Source organism: Prinia subflava, chromosome 8 (assembly GCF_021018805.1).
Source record: "Prinia subflava isolate CZ2003 ecotype Zambia chromosome 8, Cam_Psub_1.2, whole genome shotgun sequence".
In the NCBI taxonomy this organism is placed as follows: domain Eukaryota; kingdom Metazoa; phylum Chordata; class Aves; order Passeriformes; family Cisticolidae; genus Prinia; species Prinia subflava.
The window spans coordinates 13,397,307-13,410,497 of record NC_086254.1 but is presented as its reverse complement, the minus strand read 5'-3'; the positions used below and the strand labels follow the sequence as shown (position 1 = coordinate 13,410,497).

The window sequence follows — 13,191 nt, the reverse complement described above, 5'->3', positions numbered from 1 at the left end:
GGCAGCACCAGGGGTGCTCCAGTTCAGACTGCAGATCTGAGGCCACAGGGGCTGCTGTGATCAGCCAGCCTGTCCTTGCTCCACCCCTGGTAATGTCCAAGGCCAGGCTGGACAGGGCTTGGAGCAGCCTGGAACAGTGGAAGGTGTCCCTGCCATGGCAGGGGTGGAAATTTTTGATCTTTAAGGTCCTTCCACCCATACCTGTGGCCCAGCTGAAGATGGCACCCAGGTTTTTTGCCCTGGCACTGCCTGACACAACTCTCACTGTTATGAGAGCGCGGTGGGGCCGTGCAGAGACCCCAGAGCTCCTCAGAGCCCACCAGCAACCCAGACCCAGCACAGGGGGGGTCCCACATATCCCCCCAAAGCCCCCCAGCATGGAAGCTCACCCCCTGCACACAGCACGGAGCACTTGGTCCATGGGCTGTAGTGCCAGGAGTACAGGCTGGAGCCGTCCCTGCCCACGGGAGCGTTGAACTTGTAGCGGATCCCCTGCGGCTCCGTCCGCACCAGCACCTGCGGGAAAGGCACCCCCGGGACATCAGTGCCACCACAGAGACCCCCCAGCCTGCATCCCACAGCCCCTCGAACGTCCAGGGCAGCTGGAACCTTCCCCTGTCCTCTTCCCAGCCCCTCCCAGAACTCGCAGGGCAGCCACCAGGGGTGACGGTGGTGCCCGATCAGAGAACGAGCTCCCAGGCACTTAAGGGTGGAATCATCCCAAAACCTGACAGATTAGGGCAGGAGACCTGGGAATTAGGGAGGGAGGTCTGGGAGTGCCCCGTGGATAAAGCAGTGGCCTCCCAAGGCAGGGACTGTGGGCTCCTGTCCCGTTTGGGTGAATCTCTCATGGACTGGACGTGGCACTGGGTGCCGTGGTCTGCCTGACAAGGCCATGTCAGGTCACAGACTGGACTCAAAGGCTTTTCCCACCTTATTAATTCTGTGGTTGATTGTGTGAATTTAGCCCAATTTACCTCTGGTCCCTGTGTCCCTTTACTCCCCCCAGCCACACCAGGGGCTGATCAATCCCCACGCAGCCATGGCAAGGTGCTCCCAGCCCAGCCAGCACCGCACCGGGAGGGGTGTGGGGTTACCAACCATGACAAAGAGGGTGACATTGGTGGGTCCCAAAGCCTCCAGGGACTCGGGCTCTTCAGGGGCCCTCCTGTAGTGGAAGGTGGTGCCGGCGATGTCGAAGCGCCGGGGGGGATCGATGGAGAGCTTCCCGTTGATGAAATATTCCCCGCTCTCCCCTCGCAGCGCTGCCGGGACAGGGCAGGGGGCTCAGCACAGCTGGAAGCACCTGGGCAGCTTCAGCCAGGTGCTTCTCACCTGCGGGGCTCAGAGCATTGCCAGGACAGAGGGCAAACGGCATCAGCCTTGTCCCACAGGGAGGGCACAGCTGGGGGCCGGCTCAGGGTCACACAGAGCCACCAGCAGGGTGGGACCGATGTCCCCGCAGGGCGGCCTCAGCCTGCCCAGCTGGGCTGGGGACACCGGGCTGGGGACACCGGGCTGGGGACGAGCTGCCGGGCTCAGACGCAGCTGTGCAAACCGGGCCCGGGCTGCTGGAGCTGCTGGGGCCCGGAGCCGGGCTGTGGTTGCCCGGGAGAGTCACTAGAGGGGGATCGGAGCGCTCGCTGCTCCCTCCGCTCCCGCCACCGGCACCGGCACCGGCAGCGCTGCTCGCGCCCGCCCCACCGCCCCCGGGACGGGGACAGGGACAGGGACAGGGACAGGGACAGGGACAGGGAGCATCCCTGGCAGAGGCTGGAGGATGCTCCCTCCGGCCGGGATGCCAGCGCTGCATCTCTCCTCAGAGCGCAGAGAGACACGAGGAGTCCCCAGGCACTGGGCAGGGAGGGATGGGGGCGCCTCCGATCCCAGCAAAGGGAGCTGGACGGGAGGGATGCTGCCAGGAGAATCCTGCTGGCTCCTGCTCCTGCGGGCACCCGGCAGCCAGCCAGGGTGAGCACCCTGCCCTGCATCGCTCGGAGGACAGGAAGGAAAAAGGGGAAAGGAAATGCTCGTTGTGAAAGCGGGACTGAGCAAGAAAACCAAGCCCGAGGAAAATGTGAGTGTTTTTAATCCCCAGGATGGCACAGGGGGGATGCCACGGAGCCACAGGCAGTGCCAGGAGCTGCAGGATGTGGGGTTTGCTCAGGGTTGTGATGCTAACACGGGACAGGGGCGCTGGGGGACACACAGCCCACACTGGCCTGGGATACACAGCCCACACTGGCATGGCACACACTGCCCTGCTGCCTTCCTCTGCCCCAAATCCCAGCCTGGGACCCCCCCAGCCATTCCCAGCTGCAGCGGGAAGCTCTCCTTGCCAGGCCTTTCCCAGAGCTGGTTAATCCCAGGGAAATGGCAGGGCTGGGTTTCAGCAGCCCAGCCGGGTCTCACCCAGGTAGTTGATGGAGAGGTTCAGCTCGCGGATGTCGATGTGGACGGAGCCCTTGGGGATCTGGATCACCTCCTCATAACCTGTGAGACAACCAGGGGCTGCTCAGGGGGACTGCTCAGCCCCCAACCCCACAGCCAGAGCTGCCCTGGGCTGGATGGGAGGGTGAGCCAAACCCCTCTCCGTGGGGAAATGATAGAAAAAGCATTTTGGGCACCGAAATGGAGTGGGTTTGCACTGTGGGCTCTTGTGATGGGACTGGCTGTACTGGGAATGTGCTCTGGAGCTGGGATCGACCCTGGCTCAAGGGGAGCAGGGAAGGAGCTCAGAGCTCTGTGTCAGAGATTTGGGCTCCAGTGGAGGCAGGGCACAGCTTGGCTGGGGGACAGCAGGGATTTGCTCCCCCCTAGCCTGGTCCCACCCCTCGGGGTGTCACCCTGGAATATGTCCCTGCCTGTCCCAGGGCCAGGTGAGGTCGAGGGGGGTCTTGAGGGTGGCCAGGCCGTTTGTTCCCTACCTCCCTCGGGCAGGGACTGGTTGAAGATGCCCTCGATGGTCTCGCAGGAGCTGCCGTCACCCCCGCACACGCGGCACTTGTCCTCCTTGGAGTCGGAGCCCAGGACCCGGTCACAGCCCACGTGCTGCGGGAGGGGGCAGCAGGAGTGAGCCATTCCCAGGGGCCCTGCCCTCCCCACGCCTGCCCTGCAGCCCCCCAGCTCCCCTCCCCGCCCTGGACACCTCAGCAGTGTCACCTCTGCCACCTCCCTCTGCTGGGAGCGTCTCTCCAGGGCTGGGAGGGTGCAGGCAGGAATCCCGGGATAAGGCAGAGGTTGGGATGCTGTATGGAGCACAAGGGAAGCCCTGGCCCTGCAGCTCATGTGTCCTTGTGGCCTCTGTCCCTCTGCCACCGCCCCTGGGGTGGCACAAGGGTCACCAGCACAGCTGTTGCTCCCTCAGGTGCAATCCCCCTTTGTGCTCAGCCCCATGGAAACAACAAGATCCCAGAGATACAGGAAGGGAGACAGACAGACAGACAGTCTGTCTGTCTGTCTGCCTGCTGGGGGATGTTGGCCTCTCCCACTTATAATTAACTTCTGCAGCTCCCCCCAGATCCCATTGCAAGGGAAACATCAAAGGGCCTGGGGCTGCACAGGCTGGGAGTGCAGAGATCCACAGGCAGGGAATGCCTGGAGAGTGGATGGGCACAAGCCCAGGGTGGGAATGCTCCTGCTCCCACTGGATGTCCAGGCAGAGACACGGAATTACAGGATGGTTTGGGTTGGAAGGGACCTTTGAGATCCTCTCATCCCACCCCTGCCATGGCAGGGACACCTTCCACTGTCCCAGGCTGCTCCAAGCCCTGTCCAGCCTGGCCTTGGGCACTGCCAGGGATCCAGGGGCAGCCACAGCTGCTCTGGGCACCCTGTGCCAGGGCCTGCCCACCCTCACACCCAGGAATTCCTTCCCAATCTCCCATCCAGCCCTGCCCTCTGGCAGTGGAAGCCATTCCCTGTGTCCTGTCCCTCCATCCCTTGTCCCCAGTCCCTCTCCAGCTCTCCTGGAGCCCCTTCAGGCCCTGCCAGGGGCTCTGAGCTCTCCCTGGAGCCTTCTCCTCTCCCAATGTGCACCCCCAGCTCTCTTAACCCTGCACCCATCCCGTGTTTGAGGGCAGCACTTGCCTGTCCGGGGATCTGTCCTTGTCCTCCTCCTGCCCAGGGGTCTCTCCTTGTCCCCCTTGAGGGTCTCTCCTTGTCCTCCCTGCCCAGGGTCTGTCCTTGTCCCCCCTGGGGGTTTGTCCTTGTCCCCCTTGGGGGTCTGTCTTTATCCCCCTTGGGTGTCTGTCCTTGTCCCCCCATGCCCGGGGGTCTCTGTCCTTGTCCCCCCTACCCAGGGTTCTCTGTCCTTGTCCCCCCATGCCTGGGGGTCTCTGTCCTTGTCCCCCTTGGGGTTCTCTCCTTGTCCCCCTACCCAGGGTTCCCTACCCTTGTCCCCCATGCCCAGGGGTCTCTGTCCTTGTCCCCCATGCCCAGGGGTCTCTGTCCTTGTCCCCCCATGGCCGGGGTCAGTCCCTGTCCCCCAGGCTGTCCCACCTTGCACTCCCCGTTGACGCAGATGTCGTTGGAGTCCTGCCTGCACGGGGTCCCGTCCACCACGGCTGCCGCCCGCTCCGTGTAGAAGTTGAAGCCCTCGGCCAGGCAGTTGAGGGAACAGGCCTTGACACCCCCTGGGGAAGGAGCCAAGCAGAGAAAAGGTGTGGAAAACCGAGAGGATGCCCCTGGAGGAGGGACCCAGGCCCTTGAGCTGGGCACGGACCCCTGGAGGGACACGGTCCCTCCTGCACAGCCTGGGGATGTGGGCTGGGTATGACAGGGAAGGAAACAAAGTGATTTGTTCTTATCTTATTTTAGACTTTACACATTGTAAAACCCTCCTGCCCACTTTACCAACAGGGAAACTGAGGCAGCAGCTCCTTGGTTACCTTCCCAAGGTTTTTTTCAGCTGCCAGAGCAGAACAACCGAGTTACTGGGCCAGAGAAACCCCTCTTGTCTGTCCGAGGCTGCTGACACCGAATCCTTCCCAGCAAAGGTGACAGCAGCAGCGGAGGATGAAGGAGAATCTTAAAGTTACAGCTAAAATTTCTGTATTTCCTGTATTTTCCAACAACCTTTGCTGAAGCATCACCCCAGGAACAGCCCCTGGATATCTGGATAAAGTCCCTGGGGGCAGGATGTGGGTCCAGCAGAGCATTCCCTGGCTCCTGCCACTGGATTTTATCAAATCCTGGTGAGGCTTGTGGCGTTTGCTGCCTGTACTGAGCATCCCAGGAGAGCCAGCAGGACCCTGGCAGAGGTGCCTGAGCTGTGGCAGTTCCCCCTGGAGGCACCACCCACAGTCCTGACCCCTGTGCCAGGGCTGGGAAGCGCCTTGGATGGGAGGAACGGGAATGTGCAAAGCTTCAAACTCCACACAGAACATCAAAGGGGCAGAGGGAGGGGAGGGGGCCCAGCTGTGCCTGGGAGAGCAGCTGGGGGGAAGAGAGAGCAAAGCTGGGAGGGGGAGGAACAGGAGGAGACACGAGAGGGGAATTCAGCAGCTCGGAGGCATTTTCTGGAGCAGGATGCCTGGGCAAGCCCCTGGAGAAGCTCTGGGAAGCAGCTGCTGAGCAGGGCCAGCTCAGCAGCCACCCCTGAGAGCAGGGGCTGCCCCTGGGGTCCTGGCAGGGTCACAGGGTCCTGTAGTCACGCTGCTCCATGTGGGATGATCCCTTAGGATCTTAGCTTTTATAGTTTTCATTTATTTGTAATCCTGCAGTTCTTTGGTGTGTAACTAAACTCCACACACAGCGTGAGCTGCTGCTCTCCCATTTTGGTCAGACACAACAATTCCTCTCCGGGCCTGGGAATCAAGGACACCTCACTGCCTCAGGGCCTGAGAAATGTAAATGAAAGTGAGTTGCAGAGGGAAAAGTGACAAAATTGGGGTAAATGGCTTCATTAATTGAAGGTGAATTTGGAGGATTAACCCCCAAGAGGCAAATGGACCAAACTTATCAAAGTGTGAAAACTCCTGACCTGTTGTCCCTTTTTTGGTGCAGCCCCTGGGGGCTTCATCTGCCCCAAATGTACCTGAGGGCCCTTCAGTAAATAGAACCTCTTTTTATTCCCTTAATTTTACCCAGCCTCTGTTTTTAGGAGGCCCAAAAGGCATCAGGGATGAGTCTTGCTGGCTCTTCCCTCTGCCCACGTGGGACAGGCCCTCACATGGGGATTGCTGCCCTTGAGAGTCCCATGGAAGAGGAGCAGGGAGAGTGAAGGAGGGAGAGAGGGGTGACCCTGCACTGGTCCCCATGTCCTGACTGCTCCACCAGCTGCCACCTGAGCCCTGCAACTGTCCCCACACCCTCCCTGGGGACAATTCCAGCAGGATTTGCCCTTGGCAGCCAGGTCAGCATGCAGAGGAAAGGAGACTGGAACTGCCCAGCAGCTCTGGGGAACCGGGGTGTCCTTGGCACTCAGCTGCCCAAGGGGTGCCCTGGGCATCACCTTGTCCTTGTTCAGGTGGCTCCAGTGACAGCTGTGTCCCCATGACAGCAGCGCTGAGCACAGTGAGATCCTCTGAAACAGCACAAGGTGCCTTGGAATTCCTGGAGATGGGAGGGGAGTGACTTCCACGGAATGAGTGGGACCTCTGAGCTGACCCAGGGACTGTTGCTAAATACAATTATGGATTACAAGTACAATTATCCCAGAATATCCTGAGTTTGGAGAGACCTCCAAGATCATCAGCCCAGCCCCTGTCCCTGCACAGACACCCCAACAATCCCACCCTGAGCATCTCTGAGAGCGTTGTCCAAACGCTCCTGGAGCTGTGGCAGCCTTGGGGCTGGGACCATTCCCTGGGGAGCCTGGGCAGTGCCCCAGCACCCTCGGGGGGAAGAACCTTTCCCTGAGCTCCAGCCCAAGGCCTGACACAGCTCCAGCCCCTCCTGGGTCCTGTCCCTGTCCCAGAGGGGTGAAAGCCCCAGCAGGCACCGTCCTGCAGATTGTGACCCCCTCCCTTCACTTGGGGTCTGCCGTGGTTCCTCCTTTGCGTGTTTAACAGAACCATAAAATAGAATATTTTCAGCTGGCTGCTGCCTCCGAGGATGTTTTGTTCCTCCTGCCTGCCCTCCCCCATGCAGGAATTAAGCCTTATTACAATTTCTGACGAGCAATCTCCTGTTATCCGCGAGCCCCCGCTCCTCCCATCGCTCTCCCCGAACTCCCGCATGGCCCGAGAGCGAAATGAGGAAAGCAGCGAACAAAGCAAAGCAAACCAACAACCGAAGCCGCATTCCACGAGGTGTCTGAGCTCAGCGCTCCCCTCGGGGGCTCTGCGTCCCCATCCCGGCCCTGGGCTCTGGGATCGCTGGGAAACAGCCCCACACACAGCCCGAGCTCCAGGAGGATGGGTGTTGGAGTCCAGGACATCCCTCTGGCTGCCCTGGAGGGTTTGGAGACCGGACAGGGGGTCTGGGATCTGCCCAAGGGGTTCAGCCAGCCTCACACAGAGCCCAGGAGGACACTGCCTCTGATCCCTGTCCATGGCAGAGAATGCCCACATTGTATGAAGAATCACAAGGTGAAAGAATTCAAAATAAGTAGTAGTTAGTTTATCACAGAGTGCGAATGTAGAATCCAGGATTTTTAGTGTATGGGCTTGAAGAGGCAAGATGGAGGAATTGGGGAGTGGTCCTGTCCTCCTTGTTCTTGTTCTCATCCCCCATTTTCTGCTGAGTTGGATCACAAGGATTGGTTTAGAGTAGAAATGAGATGTTAACATAGGTAGTAAGTATTGGTAAGATTTTGTAAATGAAACAAAAAGGTTTTTTGAAAAAAAAAAAAAATTGTAAAAAAAAAAAAAAAAAAAAAAAAGTGGACAGTGGTTGGATCAGGGAATGGTACAAAGGGTCCGGGACCCGCTGACCTGTCCAGCCCTGCCGCATGTCCTGCTCTGCTGGGGACGCCCTGCAGAGCTGAGAAAGAACTGAGAGATAATGAAAGAATAAACAACCTTGGAAACACGGACTGGCAGACTCTGTTTGTCTTCTCTGGCTCTGGTGCGGGACCTTTCAGGCAAGAGAAGCTCGAAAACCCTACCCCGAAAACCCTACACAACTCAGGGAACAGCAACCCTGAGGTGAATCCCAGGGAACAGCAACCCTGAGAGATGGGGGTGCTCCATGCCCAGGATCTTTCCCAAAGAAATGTGGAGTGAGGCACCCCTGAAGCCTCCCTCCCGAGAGGAATGACAGATTTGTGTTTACAAACAATTGTTGGGTCTGCTGGGAGATAAAACTAGCACCGAGAGATAAGAGAAACAATGGGAAGGATTCCAGTGATGGATGGATGGAAAAGAAGATATTTGCCTTTAGAAACAAACTGAAGGTTTGCTGATAAATGAAACTGGATATTGAAAGATGAAAGACACAATGGGGAAAACCCCTAAATCCAGGAAGAATTAACAGTTAGGGGGGTTATACATTAAAGGGGAATCTCAGGTATTCTGGAAAGTCTGTACCTCAGCCAGTGGAGAAAGGGAGAGGGAAATGCAGCCAGGAAATTAGGATAAAAAGGAGGCTGTGTCCTCCAAAAATCTGAGAGATCCCAGGGGAAATGCCCCATGGCCTCTCCCTTCATTTGAATAAAGTAAAAAGACTCCTCTGTCTCCTTTTTTGTTTTGGACATAAACCTCTGGAGTTTGTGGATTCATTTTCCTAACACACCCTTCTGGGGATGAGCTGAGCAGGGGAAGGGGTTTAGCAGAGGTGGTGAAGGGCTCCCAAAGTGCCCAACGCAAGCTGAGGAGCAGATTCCCTGCAGCTGGAGGGAGGAACGCCCCGGGATGAGGCTGAGAGCAGAGAGGGATCCTGGCGGCTGCTGGTGCCAGGGGGAGGGAGGGACTGGCACCCCCAACCTGAGGCCTCTGGGCACTGCTGGAGGTGAGGAGCAGCCCTCACTGCCAGAGAGAGCTGGTGGCACAGAGGGGACACTGGGAGCAGAACATCAGTGGTGAGGGCAGGACAGGAGGGGGCCTGGGGTGGGATCTCTGACACGGGGAAGGTGGAGGTGCCAGGGACGTCCCCACCTCCCCCAGGATGTGCCTCTGACACCCAAATGCCACCAAGGATCACAACCCCCCCCCAGGCATGCGAGGAGGGAGGTCCTGTGCTGCTGAGATCACCGAGTCACGGCGGGGTTGGGTGGGAGGGTGTGGATGCTTTTAGAGAAACTTTCAGGCATCAGGCAGCAGCAGAACCTGGGAAAGTGAGTCAGATGGACTTTCCCAGGCATTGCTGCTGCCTGATGCCTGAAAGTTTCTCTGTCAGCATCCACAGGAAGGGACCTCAAAGCCCATCCAGTGCCACCCCTGCCATGGCAGGGACACCTTCCACTGTCCCAGGCTGCTCCAAGCCCTGTCCAGCCTGGCCTTGGACACTGCCAGGGATGCAGGGGCAGCCACAGCTGCTCTGGGCACCCTGTGCCAGGGCCTGCCCACCCTCCCAGCCAGGAATTCCTTCCCAATCTCCCATCCATCCCTGCCCTTTGGCAGTGGAAGCCATTCCCTGTGTCCTGCCACTCCAGGCCTTGCTAAAATTCTTTCTTTCATCCCCCTTTGGCACAAACCAGGTCTCCCCAGTTCTGAGAGAGAGCCCAGACTTGCGCAGAGAAGTTCCTTGTCCTTCCCTGCTCCATGGTCCCTCCCTGGGGACAACAGGGACGCCCTTTGACACTGAATAAACAAAATAAAAGTGCTCCTTGTGGCCACTGCCCACAGCCACGTGGGAAGAGGAGATGAAGCTCCCAGATCCCTTCAAAACATGGCACTGTCAGCACTCCCAGCCTCCCCCCAGGGGAGAGGTTTCAACGCTTATTTTATGGCAAAGGAAGAGGAAGCAGAGAGAGAGAGAGGAAGGGGCTCTTTATGAGAGCCAGAAATCCGTATCAGGGTCAGATGACACCTCAGGGGCGATGCTGGGCAGCCAAGCCCTGGGCCATGCCTGGGGAGGAGAGAGGTCTGAGCCAGGGCAGCTCCAGCCTGCGGGGTTGTCTTCCACCTTGGCATCCACCGAGGTCTTGGGGTGACTTTACAGCCTCACAATTTTATTACATTTTTATTGATCCATCCCCTGCAGCCTCAGCACAGCTGCTGCAGCTGCAGGAGCCCCGCTGGGAGCTGGCCTTGTTTACACAGCTGGGAAGGATTTCCCCAGTCCAGTTCATTAACTCCACAGAGGAGACGAGCTGTTCCTCCTCATTAGGGAGAGATTTCTGCCACAGAGCCTCCTCCTGCCCCTCTCCTCACCAGACCCTTCTTCAGGACCCAGGGCTGACCTCGAGGGGAGGGAAGTGCTGCTCTTTGAGGGATCCATTGGATCCCATCCCTTCTCCTGCTCAGGAAGCTCTCCCTGTCTGCTCTGTCTCCTCCCCAGCGTGCGCCAGACACTCCCTTCTCTTGTCCATCCTGGATTCTCATCTCCAGCCTGGAGGAAAGAACAGCTCCAGAGCTGCTGGGGCTGCTTCTGGCAGAGGTTGCACCGGGGGAGGTGGCCCAGGAGGGGGGCGCAGCAGGTTCCTGGAGGGAGGCACTGGCACTGTCACTGTCACCTGAGGGCAGGTGGCACAGGGAGCACAGGGAGGGCAACCTGCGGGGCCAGAGCTGTGGAACCCTGAACAATGTCCCCAGACCCTTGGAGCAGGAGACCCATCCCTGCAGAGTGTGGGGAAGATCAAACCAGTCTTGGGTTGCAATGCAAGGGGTGTCCTATTCCCATCTGCTGAAAACAGTACAGGAGGTGTTCATCTCATAACTCCAGGGAGAGGGGACGGTGTCTTTCTATTAATGGGCAGCTGTTAAAACCAGCTGGGGCAGGGTTCTTTATCCCTTCCAGGACCCATCCTCCCTCCAGGGGGTATCTGCTGTTCATGGGCCATTAAGGCTGACCCGGGACTGATACAATTCCATCATCCATGGGAGATGCTGCTCACAGCGGGAGGAGCCCAGCTGGATAAAACCTGAGATTCAGAACAGCAGCACAGCCTGTGTGCTCTGCATTCCAGAGGAAAACTGGACCCATCTCACCACCCCTGAGCCTTCAGAGGAGAACTGCACCTTTCCACAGGTACAGGATCATCTCTGCTCCAACAGAACCACACCTGTCACTCCAGGAGGACTTAACTGGACTTGTGCCAACACCCTGACCAACAGGGTGTCAGGTCTGTTCTGACTCTGTCAGGGTTTTCCATTCTTTGTTCATTTGGTTTTTGTTTTGTACTACTACATTTTTAATATTCCCAGTAAAGAACTGTTATTCCTATTCCCGTATCTTTGCCTGAAAGCCCCTTAATTTCAAAATTATAATAATTCAGAGGGAGAGGGGGTTCATTCTCCGTTCCAAGGGGAGCTCCAGCTTCCCCCTGTTTTTCCAAACCAAGCCACCCCGTGAGCAGCCCTGGCGCAGCCTCACCTCCCCGGTAGGTTTTCCAGGTGTAGTACTTCCCTCGGAAGGGCACGCTGTCGAACTCGGCGCACTGCAGCTCCCGGAAGTCCTGCGAGCCCGGCGGGCAGTCCTGCGGGCACACAGCCACGGGGCACGGTGGGGACAGCTGCCAGCAGGGCTCCAGGCACTGCCACCAGCCCCTTGGGACAGGGCCACCAGCCCTGGTAATGGGACACTGCCACCAGCCCCTTGGGACAGGGCCACCAGCCCTGGTAATGGGGCACTGCCACCAGCACCTTGGGGACAGGGACATCAGTCCTGGTAATGGGACACTGCCACCAGCCCCTTGGGACAGGGCCACCAGCCCTGGCACCTGGGCACTGCCACCAGCCCCTTGGGACAGGGACACCAGCCCTGGCACCTGGGCACTGCCACCAGCCCCTTGGGGACAGGGACATCAGTCCTGGTAATGGGACACTGCCACAAGCCCCCTGGGGACAGGGACACCACCTCTGGCACCTGGGCACTGCCACCAGCCCCTTGGGACAGGACACCAGCCCTGGTAATCGGGCACTGCCACCAGCCCCTTGGGGACAAGGACACCAGTCCCTTGAGGGCAGGGATGCGAGCCCTGACACTGCTATAAGGTGGCAGGACAGCCCCTCCTGCAAAGCTGGACACGATTTAAAGACCAAGAGCATGAGGAGGGGCCCCAGGAGCTCTGATTGATGTGTGACCCTTGGGAGCAATCCCTCAAAACCAAGTGCAAAGCCCAGGGAAGCAACAGGACCCCTCTGCTCCCCTCACCAGCAGCCCGGGGGTGTTAAAGCTACAACTCCTCAGGTCACTTCACTGAGCACCCCCTCAGCACAGTTTTTCCTGTAAATCTTTGAGGTTTAGGCCTCAGCCCCAGGAAGCAGAGTCTGACCCAGCCTCTCCTGAGCTGCTCTCACTTGAGCAGCCGTGCAGGTGCAGCCTGGGAGAGGCAGTGCTGTCCTGGCAGAGCTGGAATCCTCTGTCTCCCCTCCTTTCCCTCCTTATCTTCGGGCCCCTCTGGATCCCCAACCCCGCAGGTCCCTGCAGCCCACCCGCCCCTGGAGCCGGCTTCCACACCTGCCTGGTCCTGCCTGGAATTCCCCATTGTGGAATCGCTGCCGGCACAGCCCAGCCGCCTCCTCCTCCTCCTCCTCCTCCTCCTCCTCCTCCTCCTCCTCCTCCTCCTCCTCCCCCCCCCCCATGGCTGCACAGAGCACCCCACACCTGTGTGGAGAGGGCTCATCCCACCTGGACAGGGCTGATCCCATCTGGACAGGGCTCATTCAACCCACAGAGGGCTCAATCCAACACGGACAGGGCACATCCCAACTAGAGAAGGCTCATCTCACTTGCAGAGGGCTCATCTCCCCTGGACAGAGCTCATCCCACCCGGAAAGAGCTCATCCTGCTGGGAAGGGCTCATCCCACCTGGGCAGGGCTCATTCAACCCGGGAAGGGCTCATCCCACCTGGGCAGGGCGCATCCCAATCAAACAGGGTTCATCCCAATCTGGACAGAGCTCATCCCAACGGGGACAGGGAGCATCCCACCCAAACAGAGCTGATCTCCCTGGGAGAGGGCTGATCCCCCCCAGACAGGGCTGATCCCCCCTCCTCCACCCTCCCACCCCTCCCAGCCCTCCCAGCCCCGGCCCCACTCACGTCGGTGTTGCAGGAGCGGTAGCGCTTCCTCTCTCCCAGGCAGTATTTCCCTCCGATCGTGGGCCTGCCAGAGAGGGGAGGAGGTGTTGGACGGCTCCTGTCT

General features: G+C 59.0%; 1 protein-coding gene across 2 annotated transcripts in view; it reads right to left on the bottom strand.

Moving 5' to 3' along the window:
* Positions 1 to 13,191, bottom strand: part of ADAMTS10 (ADAM metallopeptidase with thrombospondin type 1 motif 10) — a 65,395-nt gene that overhangs the window by 4,959 nt on the left and 47,245 nt on the right. For both annotated transcript variants that reach the window (XM_063403235.1, XM_063403234.1), the window contains exons 14-20: positions 13,089 to 13,152; positions 11,419 to 11,521; positions 4,501 to 4,634; positions 2,928 to 3,051; positions 2,413 to 2,493; positions 1,102 to 1,265; positions 390 to 516 (exon numbers count right to left, since the gene is read on the bottom strand). In XM_063403235.1, coding sequence (XP_063259305.1) covers positions 390 to 516; positions 1,102 to 1,265; positions 2,413 to 2,493; positions 2,928 to 3,051; positions 4,501 to 4,634; positions 11,419 to 11,521; positions 13,089 to 13,152 — 797 coding nt within the window. The remainder of the gene's footprint in view (positions 1 to 389; positions 517 to 1,101; positions 1,266 to 2,412; positions 2,494 to 2,927; positions 3,052 to 4,500; positions 4,635 to 11,418; positions 11,522 to 13,088; positions 13,153 to 13,191) is intronic.